The sequence below is a fragment of the Bos indicus genome, chromosome 18 (assembly GCF_029378745.1).
Source record: "Bos indicus isolate NIAB-ARS_2022 breed Sahiwal x Tharparkar chromosome 18, NIAB-ARS_B.indTharparkar_mat_pri_1.0, whole genome shotgun sequence".
Lineage (NCBI taxonomy): Eukaryota > Metazoa > Chordata > Mammalia > Artiodactyla > Bovidae > Bos > Bos indicus.
The window spans coordinates 58,792,314-58,809,016 of record NC_091777.1 but is presented as its reverse complement, the minus strand read 5'-3'; the positions used below and the strand labels follow the sequence as shown (position 1 = coordinate 58,809,016).

General features: G+C 41.7%; 1 protein-coding gene across 1 annotated transcript; it reads right to left on the bottom strand.

Annotated features, from left to right (window-relative positions):
- Positions 1 to 1,855: 1,855 nt before the first annotated feature.
- Positions 1,856 to 5,365, bottom strand: LOC109572159 (vomeronasal type-1 receptor 4-like). Its single transcript, XM_070772277.1, has one exon. It carries the CDS (start codon positions 4,664 to 4,666, stop codon positions 3,746 to 3,748), a length of 921 nt encoding a protein of 306 aa, XP_070628378.1. The 5' UTR covers positions 4,667 to 5,365; the 3' UTR covers positions 1,856 to 3,745.
- Between the last annotated feature and the right edge of the window lie 11,338 nt (positions 5,366 to 16,703).

Sequence of the window (16,703 nt, the reverse complement as noted above, 5' to 3'; positions counted from 1 at the left end):
GAGAAAAGACTGTGCAGTTATCTCAATTATGTATTGGGAATTCTAGCCATGTTCTTTAGAAGGATTTTATTTTAGAACAACTGTTGATTTACAAGAATGACAAGACTCTACAGAGTTCGCATGTATCCCACGCTCAATGCATTGACTCTTAAAATCCTCTATTCGGTGTATAAAGTTGCCATAATTAACAAATCAATAGTGATGAAGTTGTGTTAACTAAAGTCAACACTTTATTCGGATTTTCTCAATTTTTCCTTTATATCCATTTTCTTTTCCAAGAACTGATCCAAATACCAAATCTCACGTTGTATTCACCTCTCTCTAGGCTCCTCTTCGCCAAGACAATTAGTCAGACATTTCTCACATTTAACCATGTGACAGATTTGAGGAGAACTAATGGGAAAAGGAGTACGTCAAGGCTGTATATTGTCACCCTGCTTATTTAACTTATATGCACAGTACATCATGAGAAATGCTGGGCTGGAGGAAGCACAAGCTGGAATCAAGATTTGTGGGAGAAATACCAATAACGTCAGATATGCAGATGACACCACCCTTATGGCAGAAAGTGAAGAGGAACTAAAAAGGCTCTTGATGAAAGTGAAAGAGGAGAGTGAAAAAGTTGGCTTAAAGCTCAACATTCAGAAAACGAAGATCATGGCATCCGGTCCCATCACTTCATGGGAAATAATGGGGAAACAGTGGAAACAGTGTCAGACTTTAATATTTTGGGGCTCCAAAATCACTGCAGATGGTGATTGCAGCCATGAAATTAAAAGACGCTTACTCCTTGCAAGGAAAGTTATGACCAACCTAGACAGCATATTCAAAAGCAGAGACATTACTTTGCCAACAAAGGTCCATCTAGTCAAGGCTATGGTTTTTCCAGTAGTCATGTATGGATGTGAGAATTGGACTGTGAAGAAAGCTGAGCCGTGAAGAATTGATGCTTTTGAACTGTGGTGTTGGAGAAGACTCTTGAGAGTCCCTTGGACTGCAAGGAGATCCAACCAGTCCATTCTAAAGGAGATCAGTCCTGGGCGTTCTTTGGAAGGAATGATACTGAAGGTGAAACTCCAGTACTTTGGCCACCTCATGCGAAGAGTTGACTCATTGGAAAAGACTCTGATGCTGGGAAGGACTAGGGGCAGGAGGAGAAGGGGACGACAGAGGATGAGATGGCTGGATGGCATCACCGACTTGATGAACGTGATGGAGTTCACTCTGAGTGAACTCCAGGAGTTGGTGATGGACAGGGAGGCCTGGCGTGCTGCAATTCATGGGGTCTCAAAGAGTCGGACACAACCTAATGACTGCACTGAACTTAACTGAATGGCAGTCATATTACAATATTTATGTGTAACGAATTACCAAATCTTACACTTTAAATTTACACAATGTTATATGTCAAATATATTTCAGTTTTTTAAATCTGCTGAAATATATTTTTCTTTTCTTTTTTTTTTTAAATTTTATTTTATTTTTAAACTTAACATAATTGCACTAGTTTTGCCAAATGTCAAAATGAATCCGCCACAGGCATGAATGTGTTCCCCATCCTGAACCCTCCTCCATCCTCCCTCCCCACACCATCCCTCTGGGTCGTCCCAGTGCACCAGCCCCAAGCATCCAGTATCGCTCATCGAACCTGGACTGGCAACTCATTTCTTACATGATATTCTACATGTTTCAATGTCACTCTCCCAAATCTTCCCACCGTCTCCCTCTCCCACAGAGTCCATAAGACTGTTCTATACATCAGTGTCTCTTTTGCTATCTCGTACACCAGGTTATTGTTACCATCTTTCTAAATCCCATATATATGCGTTAGTATACTGTATTTTTCTTTCGGTGTGTTTTTTATTGTCCTTCACTTCAAACTGCTCATTTCTACATGAAAACATTTTAATGTGCTAATCTCCCTGCATGACTAATAAATACTGCCATTTCCCTTAACAATGTTAACTATAAACTTGTAACTGGCTCCCAAACTCTCACCTGATTTTACCTTCGAGTGCTAACCAGGGTATTCTGCCGAGGTCCAGCCCCGGCTGATCCAGGGAGTTCAAAGCGGGGACGGCGTCGCCGAGGATCAGGATACAATAGCTTCAATTAGGCATTAATTAGAGATATAAAGAATAATAGAATGAGGATAGCTCAGTAGGAAAATTCAGTGGAGAAAAGAGGCTGAGTAGCTTGATTTACACGGGAGGCCAATAAAACTTCAAGACAAGACGTTTGCACCACTTACGTAGGCCGCAAGCGTCCTTCCATTCTCCCAAAGGAGAGGAGACACTGAGGCCTCCCTGGTTGGATCTTAGAAGCCCAGGCATAATTAATAAGCATGGTGGGTTCCACGCTCCAGATGGAGACTCAGCCAGAGTTTGAGAGAGAGAGAGACATGGGGAGACCAGTCTTTCGAGGAACTGATCCCAATTCTTTATTTTCCATGGTCTACTTTTGTACACTGAGATGTATGCAAAAGTCACGTGGGGCCAGCAGTCCTGACTTTTATCAAAGTCAGGTGCTTCATACAAATGTATACAGAAGTCTTAGGAGTGTTACATCATCTTCTGGCCGGGGGGCCTGCTGACAATTTATGACCCTCTCCTTGTGACAGTGGTCAGTCAACCAGGACACTTATTTCTCCAGGGGTGATTATTCTTAAAAAAGACTCCACCTTCCGAAGGTACCAGGTAAAGTTACATTCCTATAGGGTGAGGGTGTAGTGGGTTTTAATTAAGGAAAGAATTTACTTAGCCTAAGGTCTAACGTGATTAATATCAAAGGTTAATACTTATTTCTTCTATATATTCATTAATGTGTGTAAGGGCAGGGGATGTGGAGACTCAGCAACAAACATTGGCTCAACAAATGAAAAACCCTTCAAAAATACAATTTCTAATCAGCCCACTATACTTATACTAATGGTTTTCTAACTTTTCTAAGGAACCTGTTTTTAGAAGGTTTAAAGCATCTCGTGCCTCTCACGGTTGGGAGGCTGTGAGCAATCACATGTGGCCGGACAAGCCTGTCAGGCAGGCTAGAGAACCTTCAGAGGAGTTTGTAGGTTAAAACACTCTTGTCATGCCCAGGAGTTTTTATTAACTGGACCTCTAAGTTAACTCCTTCTCCGAAAGAGGTGGTGGGGGACAGCCCCCCATAAAGTCAGAGGTGTAGGTGAGAGCACAAAGTAGTAAAGTAGGCAGGCTCTGGTTATGGGGGTAGATGCTCAAGGATTTCCAGGGGGACTCCTGAGGCTCGATCCCACCTTTGCGTATGTCGAGTCTCCTTCCTCATGACCTTTGCCACGGGCGGAGTGCCTCACGCTGGCCCCCAACAGTATTCTTTACTCTGTGAGGACATTGATTTCTTCCATTTTATTTCTGACTACTGTACACACTGATCCCTCTTCATGTATACTTTTACCTATAATTCCATACCTACTTCATTTCTGGGAAATTCATTTTGTTAGACTGAAAGTAACACATTTTAACACTTCATAATATGCAGATTATTTTAAGACCTGTTGTTTATTGCATAAATCTGAACTCCTTTTCTACAAGCAAACTTCATTGATATATTTATATTTCATGACAATATATTTCAACTGGTCTTTATATTGAAGAAGACGCTTGGCATGTCCGGTATAATGTTGAGATTCCGAATTTAAATTAGGATTCTGAGGGTGAATAAATGAACTGGCAATGGCTCATTATAGAAATAAATAAAATTCACACTTTTCTCATAATAGTAAGGACTTTGCATTCCTTATCCAGGCAAAGTAGAGCCTTTGTACACTGGAGTTATGGCTCATGAGCAGAAAGGGGCTGACAGTAGGGAAGCACGCTGCAATGATTACAGAGATGTCCACAAGGAACCGGCTGGGTTGATCAAAAAGAGCCAAAAGTACTTGAAAGATGAAGGAAACAATATAAAAGTAGACAAAGGTGCTCCCCAGGAGAACGATGGTTTTAGTAGCTCTGGACTCAGGGGAGGACCTGGAGGAGGCGTCAGTCCTACGAATGTGTTGGACCTGCTGCTTATGTCTGTACAGGATGAGAACCATGGAGCTGCCGGCCCAGAGCGTGAGCCCCAAACATAAAACATCAGGGAACGACAGCAATGCTGCATACGAGGCATCTTTAGCTTTGTCAGTAAGAATAGAAGAACAGTAGCCAAAATCTCTTTCCTTTTTGTCACTCCATTTGCCAGTCATATAGATGGGAAAAATGACATTTACCAACATTTGCAGGATCCAGCACAGGAAAAGAGAGAGAACCACGTACTTGGGAGCTGTTACTTTCAGCGTTGCCCATCTGGAGTTCCAGGGACTGATTGTGATCACCTGAAAGACACTCAAGAGGCAGATGCTGCCGATGGACACTCCCCTCCCCACTCTGTGCAGAAAGAAGAGAAGTTTGCAGCCAAAATCACTATGGATATGCTTCCACCCAAAGATTGACATTATCTGGGGGACCCCTATACAGAGGAGGACCAAGGAGTTGGCCACAATCAGGTGCTTAAGGATCAAATCTGTGGACCTTAACCTGTAACCCATGATGTGAAGGATGATATAACTGCAAAGGAGTGAGAAATTCCCCAGGATTCCAATCATGGTTTGTGTTAAGATGATCATGCCTATTATGAAAAAGCTGCTGGCCATCCTTTCAGTTCACAGTCACTGGTACTTGTGAGTTAGAATGTTCTGCGTTGGAATATGAGGCATGGGCTACATGCATAGTGTCAACTGTAATCCAATATTCTCCACTTAACAATAGTTCCCACTTGGAAATATTTGCTTCTTGTGTTTTCTGTTACCAGCAGCCTTTAAAGGGTTCCATGTATAACATTTAAAAAGAACTAATATGTAAAATTAATCACTGGAGATACTCATGTGATCACTTCTTCTTCTTCACAAATTTATTAGGCAGGAACTGAAGGGACCTTAGTTATACAGAGGACTGTAACCTATACCCAGACAGGTTAAGTATTTGTCAAATCTGCTTCTTAATGCACAGTGAGGACTGAATCCCTTTGGGCTATTCAAGACAGTGGTTCAAGGAACTTCCCAGGTGCTTAAATGATTAAGACTCTGCCTTCCAATGCAGAGGTTCCAGGTTCAATCCCTGGTCCAGGATCGAAAATTCCACGAACTTTGATGCATGGCAAAAGACAAAAAAAAAAAAAAAAGTGCACTGATCACCAGCCATGCAAACAGCTAGTTAGTTGCAAGCATATAATAAACCAGATCTATATTTGATTTTGATTTCACAACTATTGATTGTAGACCTGTGGTATTTTGTAATTTTCATATAACATGATTCCATTTATTTGTAAAGCTTTATTCTATGGTACCACGTATTCCGAATAAAGTCTTAGCATCTTTTTTTTTTTTTAATTTATTTATTTTTTTAAATTTTATTTTTAAACATTACAATATTGTATTAGTTTTGCCAAATATTGAAATGAATCCGCCACAGGTATACCCGCGTTCCCCATCCTGAACCCTCCACCCTCCTCCCTCCCCTCCCCTCCCTCTGGGTCGTGACAGTGCACCAGCCCCAAGCCTCCAGTACCGTGCATCGAACCTGGACTGGCGACTTGTTTCATAATGATATTATACATGTTTCAATGCTATTTTCCCAAATCTCCCCACCCTCTCCCTCTCCCACAGAGTCCATAAGACTGATCTATAGATCGGTGTCTCTTTTGCTGTCTCGTAAACAGGGTTATTGTTTCCATCTTTCTAAATTCCATATATATGCATTAGTATACTGTATTGGTGTTTTTCTTTCTGGCTTACTTCACTCTGTATAATAGGCTCCAGTTTCATCCACCTCATTAGAACTGATTCAAATGTATTCTTTTTAATGGCTGAGTAATACTCCATTGTGTATATGTACCACAGCTTTCTTATCCATTCATCTGCCGATGGACATCTAGGTTGCTTCCAAGTCCTGGCTATTATAAACAGTGCTGCGATGAACATTGAGGTACACGTGTCTCTTTCCCTTCTGGTTTTCTTGGTGTGTATGCCTAGCAGTGGAATTGCTGGATCATAAGGCAGTTCTATTTCCAGATTTTTAAGGAATCTCCACACTGTTCTCCATAGTGGCTGTACTAGTTTGCATTCCCACCAACAGTGTAAGAGGGTTCCCTTTTCTCCACACCCTCTCCAGCATTTATTGCTTGTAGACTTTTGGATTGAAGCCATTCTGACTGGCGTGAAATGGTACCTCATTGTGGTTTTGATTTGCATTTCTCTGATAATGAGTGATGTTGAGCATGTTTTCATGTGTTTGTTAGCCATCTGTATGTCTTCTTTGGAGAAATGTGTGTCTTAGCATCTTAATACATGAACATCACCGCTGGCAATAGAATACAGCAGGAACCTACCTCAGGACAAGGCAATGTCATGAAGACAAGAATGCTTTACTGTGAGGATGGCAACAGAAAAACTCTTGTTCCTATGACAGAAACACAACTGAAATAACATATATTATAGAAATGTTTGAATAATCATATGTAGGCAATAAACCTTAGGGAATAAAACACTAGCATTTGATAAAACAGTTTAACACAAAAGAAAATTATTATTGTCCAATCGTATACTGAACAGTGTGTTATTGTCTGAGCCCAGTGAATAAATTAGCAATGAATTAATATTTGCAACTGACATTACATACAAGACACAGAGGCAAAATTTAGCACTTGTAAAGCATGTGTTCTTGTGTCTTTCATAAACTGACATACTAGATTTGTTAGAATGTCAACAAATCGGTGTTGGTGTCTGTTTCTGATCTGATCACTTACCCAGAATCTTGATATGCCTTTCTCTCACAGACTCTGCTGCTCAGACGAAAGTACAACGAACATACCTTCCAGCTGGCAGGACAAGGGCTTGGTGGGATGGACATTATACCCAGTATGTGTATGGGATGGAGGCAGCCAGATCCTGATAAATGGGTTTGAGATGCTGTCCTCCCCTCCCCTCCTGTCAAAACTGCAATTATCCTTTCACCTGCAGCAGCGATGGGACTGCAGGCCTGGGAGCTGAGAACACTTCTGGAAACTTTTCTCTCAGTTGTTAATTACTGGAAACAATTACAAGTTTCTAGTTAGCACCCTTCAGAGACAACTGGCTGTACTTGAGAGGCATTTTCTTTTCCATGATCCCTGAAGGTGATGGTCTCACGAGGAAGAAATGCTGAAATCACACACATTAGGGACCGACACAAACCATTTGCATCCTTCTGGATTCTTCACTTCCCTGAGATGCATCTCTGCCCTAATACTAGTACTTTCCTCACCTTCAACCATTGAATGGAACCATCAATGAATGTATTGGTAAAGAAATGGGATGAGACAAAATACCTGGGAAGTATATTCAAAGAGACAAAAGGAAAAGGAGCAACATCATTAAGAACTCATGATAGGAACCACTGGCACAACTTACATCAATCTAGACTCATTTTCATAATCCAAAGCCAATTATTATGGAAATTTTGTAGGAAAATATACTTTATTATAATTGAACCCTGTGATAAGAATTCGGTGCAGAACAAATAAATAGAAAAAAGAGAGGATTTGAAAATAGTTATAAAAGCACCTAGATCTGACGGCTTGATGCTTTTATCAAGTACTTAATTCAGGAGCATCCTGGAGATGAAACAGTATGCCACTAAAAACCAATGCATCAGTGCAAAATTAAAAGAAAATATGAAATGCAAGTAGGAGCTTCACAAAAAGCAAACACACTGACAACTTGATCATGTACTTCTAGCCTCCAGAACTGTGAAAAACTATCTATGTGAAAAACTGTGAAAAGTATCTATGTTTAAACCTCCCAGGCTGCTGTATTTTATTAAGGCAGGCCTAAAATGTAATACAAACTGTAAGAGTCTGTCTTTTTGATCCTGGGACTTCCAAGGGTGATCCTGGAACTTATGTTGGAGAAAGTTTTGCCTATGTTCTCTTCTAGCAGTTTTTGGTGTCATGTCTTCTATTTAACTCTTGCAGCCATGTTGAGTATTCTGTGTGTGTGTATGGTGTGAGAGCGTGATTTGACTTCACTGATTTACATGAGGCTGTCCAGCTACCGGAGAGGAGTGGAGAAATAACTCTAGAAAGAATGAAGAGAAGGAGCGAAAGCAAAAACAAAGCCCAGTTGTGAACGTGACTGGTGATGGAAGTAAAGTCCGATGCTGCAAAGAACAGTATTGCATAGGAACCTGGAATGTTAGATCCATGAATCAAGGTACACTGGAAGTGGTCAAATAGGAGATGGGAGGAGTGATCATCGACATTTTAGGAATCAGTGAATTAAAATGGGCTGGAACGGGTGAATTTAATTCAGATGACCATTATATGTACTACTATGTGCAAGAATCCCTTAAAAGAAATGGAGTAACCCTCATAGTTAACAAAAGAGTTTGAAATGCAGTATTTGGCTGTAATCTCACAAATGACAGAATGATCTCTGTTCATTTCCAAAGCAAAGCATTCAATATCACAGTAATCCAGGCCGATGCCCCAACCAGCAATGCTGAAGAAGCTGAAGTTGAACGGTTCTATGAAGACCTACAAGACCTTCTAGCACTAACACCAAAAAAAGACGTCCTTTTTATCATAGGGGACTGGAATACAAAAGGAGGAAATCAAGAGATACCTGGAGTAACAGGCAACTTTGGCCTTGGAGTACAAAATGAAGCGGGGCAAAGGCTAACAGAATTTTGCCAAGACAATGCACTGGTCATAGCAAACAACCTATTTCAAGCCACAAGAGACAACGCTACACCAGATGGACATCACCAGATGGTCAACACCAAAATCAGATTAATTATGTTCTTTGCAGCCAAAGATGGAGAGGCTCTATACAGTCAGCAAAAACAAGACCAGGAGCTGACTGTGGCTCATATCATGAACTCCTTATTGCCAAATGCAGACTGAATTGAAGAAAGTAGGGAAAACCACTAGACCACTCATGTATGACCTCAATCAAATCCCTTACAATTATACAGTGGAAGTGACAAACAGATTCAAGTTATTAGATCTGATAGAGTGCCTGAAGAACTGTGGACAGAGGTTGCTGACATTGTACAGGAGGCAGTGTTCAAGACCACCCCCAAGAAAAAGAAATGCTAAAAGACGAAACGGTTGTCTGAGGACGCCTTACAATTAGCTGAGAAAAAAAAGCGACGATAAAGGAAAAGGAGAAAAGGAAAGATACACCCATCTGAATACAGACGTCCAGGGAATAACAAGGAGAGATAAGAAAGCCTGCCTCAGTGATCAATGCAAAGACATAGAGGAAACCAATAGAATGAGAAAGATGAGGTATCTCTTCAAGAAAATTGGCGATACCAAGGGAACATTTCATGCAGAGATGGGCACAATAAAGGACAGAAATGGTATGGACTGAACAGAAGCAGAAGATATTAAGAAGAGGTGGCAAGAAGACACAGAAGACTATACAAAACAATCTCATGACCCAGATAACCACGATGGTGTGATCATTCACACTCACCTAGAGCCAGACATCCTGGAGTCTGAAGTCAAATACGCCTTAGGAGGCATCAGGATGAACAAAGCTAGTGGAGGTGATGGAATTCCAGATGAGCTATTTCAAGTCCTAAAAGATGATGCTGTGAACGTGCTGCACTTAATACGCCAGCAAATTTGGAAAACTCAGCAGTGGCCACAGAACTGGAAATGATCAGTTTTCATTCCAATCCCAAAGAAAGGCAATGCCAAAGAATCCTCAAACTACCACACAATTGCACTCATCTCACACGCTAGCAAAGTAATGATCAAAATTCTCCAAGCCACGCTTCAACAGTATGTGAACCAAGAACTTCCAGATGTACAAGCTGGATTTAGAAAAGGCAGAGGAACCAGAGATTAAATTACCAACATCCGCTGGATCATCGAAAAAGCAAGAGAGTTCCAGAAAAACATCTACTTCTGCTTTATTGGATACAACAAAGCCTTTGACTGAGTGGATCACAATCAACTGTGGAAAATTCTTCAAGAGATGACAGTACCAGACCACTTGACCTGCCTCCTGTGAAATCTGCTTGCAAGTCAAGAAGCAACTGTTAGAATGGACATGGAACGATGGACTGGCTCCAAATTGGGAAAGGAGTACATCAAGGCTGTATATTGTCACCCTGCTTACTTAACTTATATGCAGAGTACATCATGCGAAATGCCAGGCTGGATGAAGCAATTGCCAGGAGAAATGTCAATAACTTCAGATATGCAGATGACACCATCCTTATGGCAGAAAGTGAAGAACTCTAGAACTATAGAACCTCTGGATGAATGTGAAAGAGAAGAATGAAAAAAACTGGCTTAAAACTCAAGATTCAAAATACAAAGACCGTGGCATCTGGTCCCAATACTTCACATCAAATAGATGGGGAAACAATGGAAACAGTGACAGAATTTATTTCGTTGGGCTCCAAAATCACTGCAGATGGTCATGCAGCCATGAAATTAAAAGATGCTTCATCCTTTGAAGAAAAGTGATGATCAACAAGATAGCATATTAAAAAGCAGAGACATTACTTTGCTGACAAAGGTCCATCTAGTCAAAGCTATGGTTTTTCCTGTAGTGATGTATGGATGTGAGAGTTGGACCATAAAGAAAGCAGAGCACAGAAGAATTGATGCTTTTGAACTGTGGTGTTGGAGAAGACTCTTGAGAATTCCTTGAACTGCACAGAGATCAGACCAGTCAGTCCTAATGGAAATCAGTCCTGAATATCCACTGGAAGGACTGATGCTGAACCTGAAGCACCAATACTTTGGTCACTTGATGCGAAGGTTGGATTCATTGGAAAAGACCCTGATGCTGTGAAGGATTGAAGGCAGGAGAAGGGGAGGACAAGACGAGATGCCTGCATGGTATCACCGACCTGATGGGCATGAGTTTGAGCAAGCTCTGGCAGTTGGTGCTGGACAGGGAAGCCTGGCATGCTGCAGTCGTGGGGTCACAAAGAGTTGGACGTGAGTGAGCAACTGAACCGAATTAATTACATTGGGCCCACAGATAATTGGGGGAAATTCCCTATCCTGAATAAACTCTTTAGTAAACTTAATGGACCTGAAAAAATCCACTTGCCATGTAATATAACATGACTACCCAGATGATGTCACATCCATGAGAGGAGAACTGTTTATTATTTATATAATTATCAATATGTTTTCAACACTATGAGCAATTTTTACCTCCTGTGATGGTTCCTTATGAGAAAGAAGCTAGTATAAGGGGATATGCCCTCACAATTTTCAGTGGTCTAATCTTTTGTCTGACTCTTTGTGACCCCATGGCAAGCTGCCCTGTCCATTACCAACTCCTGGAGCTTACTCAAACTCATGTCCATAGAGTTGGTAATGCCATCCAAGCATCTCATCCTCTGTTGTCCCCTTCTCCTCTTGCCTTCAATCCTTCCCAGCATAATGGTCTTTTCAAATAAGTCAGTTCTTCTCATCATGGGCCAAAATATTGGGGTTTCAGCCAGCATCAGTCCTTACAGTGAATATTCAGGACTGATTTTCGATGGGATGGACTGGTTGGATCTCCTTGAAATATAAGGGAGTCTCAAGAGTGTTCTCCAACACCACAGCTCAAAAGCATCAATTCTGCAGTTCTCAGCTTTTTTTTCAGTCCAACTCAAACATCCATACATGACTACTGGAAAAAACATAGCCTTGACTAGACGGACCTTTGTTGGCAAAGTAATGTCTCTGCTTTTTAATATGCTGTCTAGGTTGGTCATAACTTTCCTTCCAAGGAGCAAGCGCCACTTAATTTCATGGCTGCAATCACCATCTGCAGTGATTTTGGAGCCCCAAAAAATAAACTCAGCCACTGTTTCCATTGTTTCCCCATCTATTTGCCCTGAAGTGACGGGACCACAGGCCATGATCTTCGTTTTCTAAATGTTGAGCTTTAAGCCAACTTTTTCACTCTCTTCTTTCACTTTCATCAAGAGGCTCTTTAGTTCTTCTTCGCTTTCTGCCATAAGGGTGGTGTCATCTGCATATCTGAGGTTATTGATATTTCTCCCTGCAACCTTGATTCCAGTTTGTGCTTCATCCAGCCCAGCATTTTGCATGATGTACTCTGCATTTAAGTTAAACAAGCAGGGTGACGATAAACAACCTTGACATACTCCTTTCTCGATTTTGAACCAGTCTGTGGTTCCATGTCCAGTTCTCACTGTTTCTTCTTGACCTGCATACAGATTTCTCAGGAGGCAAGCCAGGTGGTCTGGTATTCCCATTCTGTGGATTTCTCAGAAGGGAGGTCAGGTGGTCTGGTATTTCCATTCTTTAAGAATTTCCACAGTTTGTTGTGATCCACACAGTCAAAGGTTTTGGCATAGTCAATAAACCAGAAGTAGATGTTTTTCTGGAACTCTCTTGCTTTCTCGATGATCCAATCGATGTTGGCAATTTGATCTCCAGTTCCTCTGCCTTTTCTAAATCCAGCTTGAACGTCTGGAAGTTCACGGTTCACATACTGTTGAATTGGTTACAGTAAAGCTTAAAGGGTTTAAAGACTCATATATCTGCATTTTAAATGGTATGTTTCAGAAATACCAGAACACGTAAATGTGTTTTCATCATATCAGTAGAGAGGCATAGAATTTCTTTGAGGTATAGCAAATATTCAATGACACAGCGGACTTTGAACATGATGAGCTGACATCACTCCCCAACCCCTGCATCACTGGACACCAGTAAACAGCCTCTCCTTCCTGACCCTGTGAGTTCACATCCTATGACTAATATTGTGAAGGAAGAGGTAGAATGCTGTTGAGTGCTGTTTCCTCAAAATTTTAGCTTTCCTCATGTACTGTATGTGCTTTTAAAACAGTTTTGAGGGTATTTTAAATAAGCAAGATATTTTCCCCCTGAGCTGTAATTAGAAAGTAACCCTGACTGATTAAATACTGTGTGGTGTATGTATGCAATGGAATACAACTCAGCCATAAAAAGAATGAAATAATGCCATTTGCAGCAACATGGATAGAGTTAGAGATGATCATACTCAGGGGAGTAAGCCAGAAAGAGAGCAACAAATACCACATGATATAATTTATGTATGGAAACTAAAATACTGGGGCCTGCCAGGTGGTGCTAGGGGTAAAGAACCCTCCTTCCAATGAAGGAGACATAAAGAGACGTGGGTTCCATTCAAGTCTGATCCACTACTTGGGTCAGGAAGATTCCCTGAGTAGTGCATGGCAACCCACTCCAGTATTCTTCCCTGGAGAATCCTCATGGACAGAGAAATCTGCTAGGCTGCAGTCTGAAGGGTTGAACATGACTGAAGCAACTGAGCGAGCGAAAACACGACACAAATGAACTTATCTATGAAGAACAACAGACTCACAGACATAAAAACAGAATGTGGTTCCCAAGGGGAAGGTGGGGGAAGGATGGATTGGGAGTCTGAGATTAGTAGATGAAAACTATTAAAGACAGAATGCATCAAGAACAATGTCCTACTGCACAGCACATGAAACTATAGTTAATACCTTGTGATAAGCCATGGTGGGAAAGAATATGAAAAAAAAGTCACTAAATCACTTTGCAGTACAGCAGACATTAAGACCATGCTGTAAATCAACATTATATATCAGTAAAATAAATTTTAAAAAACTGAATGTGTCATATATGAAGTGAAGTGAAAATCACCCAGTCGTACCCAACTCTTTGAGACCCCCATGGACTGTAGACTGCCAGGCTCCTCTCTCCATGGAATTCTCCAGGCCAGAATACTGGATTGGGTAGGCATTCCCTTCTCCAGGGGATCTCCCCAACCCAGGGATCGAATCCAGGTCTCCTGCACTGCAGGCAGATTCTTTATCATCTGAGTCACCAGGGAAGCCCAAGAATACTGGAGTGGGTAGCCTCTCCCTTCTCCAGCTGATCTTCCTGATCCAGGAATTATATACTGGGGTTTCCCGCATTGCAGGTGGATTCTTTACCAGCTGAGCTACCAGGGAAGCTATGATTAGATGACAAATTGTGGAATTAATGAATGGGTCCTCTGCCACGTCCTTCATTTCCAGCTCCCCCTTCCTACAAGCAGATGTTACCAAGCTGAATGTGGATCCATAGGAGTCTTTCAACGTATTGTTGCATGCAATTTTCTAATATTTTGTGGGGGGTTTTTGCATCTATGTTTATGAGAGATTCTGGCCTGTAATTTTCTTTATACATATTGCCATTTTGTTCTTTTGGTATCAGAGTGATGTTGGCCTCATAAAATGAGGTAAAAAGCAGTCTCTACTCTTTGGTTTTTTTGGAAGTGCTTGGGAAGCATTGGTATTAACTCTTTGAATGTTTGGTAGAATTCACCTGTGAAGCCATCTGGTCCTGAACTTTGGTTTGGGGAAGTTTTCTGTTACTATTTCAAGCACTGGACGAGTGATCAGTCTAGTCAGGTTTTCTATTTCATGATTCAGTCTTGGAAGGTTGTATGATTCTAAAAATGGACCCATTTCTTCTGGTCTGTCCAAGTTTGTTGGCATACATAGATGTTCACAATATTGTCACAATTATTTGTATTCTTGTGTAATTATTGCTCTTTTTCTTCTTGTTTCATAATGTATTAATCAGAACCTTCTCTCTCTCTTTGTTAAAAGTGAGTCTAATTAAAGGTTTCTCAATTTTGTTTACCTTTCCAAAGAACCAGTACTTAGTCTGATTGATCTTTTAAAAATATTTATTTATGTATCTGGGTGCACTCTGCCTTAGTTGTGGACTCGGTATCTTTAGTTGTGGCATGCAAAGTCTTAGTTGTCGCATGTACTATCGAGATCCTGGACCATGGATCAAACCCAGGCCTCCTGATTGGGAGCATGGAGCCCCAGTGGACTTAGCTACTGGAACGCCAGGGAATTCCATGATTGATCTTTTCTACTGTCTTTTTAGTCTCTGTTTTATTTACTTTCACACTAATTTTATCATTTCCTTCATTCTCCTGACTTGGGCTTTGTTTCTTTCTCTTTTCTAGTTTCTTTAGTTGTATGGCTAGAATGTTATTTGAGATTTTCCTTCTTTCTTTAGGTGGGCCCATATTGCTGTAAATTCCTCTCTCACTTTTCTAGTTCTCTTCTCAAAGATGGCTTCTTCACTTCATACCATTGTGAGTGGAATATAGGATATATGTGATTTCTACTTAAATGTGTTGAGATTTGTTTTGGGTTCCAATATATGATCTATCCTTGAGCAATGGAGCCAGGAGCTGTACCCATGGCTGACAACTCAGAGAAATGGATGCGTTGGTGAGTGAGTAGTCTGAGCCACAGATTGGGTACCCCAGTCCTAGGGTCCTGTGTGTTTGATACAAGCCTCACTGTCTGGTGGGAGAAGCGCTGGGACGAGAAGAAGAGCTATAGAAAGATAGGACTATGCTCATGAGGAGCACACATTGACTAGTCCATGAGGCAGGGAAGACAGAGGTCTACTCAAGTAGCTGCTGTTTTACCACAACCAACTCACCACACACCCCAGCCCCAGTGGAATGAACACACCAGTCCTCCTCCCTCCATGGCACTGGATCTGGAGCAGTCACTGTAAGGGAAGAGTTGACGGAGGGACACAGAGATAACCCACAGCCAGGGCAGAGCCTGGGTGGAGCAGTGGCAGCCACTTTTGGTGTTGATTCAAGCAACCCCCCAGAAGCAGCCCAGAGATCATATGACAGCTATTTCACTACAGCTCATTATGCAGGGATAATTTGCAGGTAAATATGCAAAGAACTGCCTACCCTGAGGAGCAGTTTCACACAGTGCAGGAGTGACAGAGGATGGGGAAACTTTAGAGACACAAGGGACTTTCCACCCAGACAAGACAGAGGGGTCTGCTCTAGTGGCTGCAGAGTTTCCCACGACAACCTACCACCTACTCATGTGCCCAGCCTGAACACAGCAAATGCTTCTGCCCAACTCAATCCATGTCATATCGCTGCATTGGATCTAGGGAGCCTACAACCAGAGAGAAGACTTCACCAAGGGACACAGAACAACCTGGTTCTGGGACAGAGCTGTTCCACAACAGCTCACTTACCAACCAATGGTTAGGGTCCCCGTGAGCTCCTGCAAGCTGTAAAGAGCAGCTCCATAACAGGGTGGGGGTTGCAAAGACAGGGAGCAGTCTTCAACTGTGAAGGACAATGGGAGCTTGCACTTGAGGCTGCGACAGCACAGCCATTGGCACCCACATAGGCAGAGCATCAGACCCCTGTCTGCCCATGGTTCCCAATTGATTCAGAGGTCTTCTTCCTCTGGGGAAATGAACCCACTGTGTGGAGAGGAACAACACATGCTTAGAAGAAAGAGATTCACCTTGGGCCTGACCCACAGGGTTTCTGTTCCAGCATCTAACTGGATTAAAAAAAAAAACGAGTACTTTCACTATGTTTCCTGCAAGAGACTTACCTCAGATATAAATCTGCAAAGAGACAAACTCACGGAGACTAAACAACACATTACTAAAATATGAGAGTGAAAGGTTGTTGTTGAACAATACAAAGACGCCAGGATTTTTGGCCTCTGGAGGATAAGATTTCAACACGGGGCCAGAGACGAGGCTTGATCACTCAGAACTTTTGTGTAATAAAGTTTTATTAAAGTATAAAGGAGATACAGTAAGCTTCTGACATAGGCATCAGAAAGGGA

Bases quoted from the DNA above. Each gene is read 5' to 3' on its own strand.
- LOC109572159 (XM_070772277.1), bottom strand. From the start codon at position 4,666: ATGGCCAGCAGCTTTTTCATAATAGGCATGATCATCTTAACACAAACC.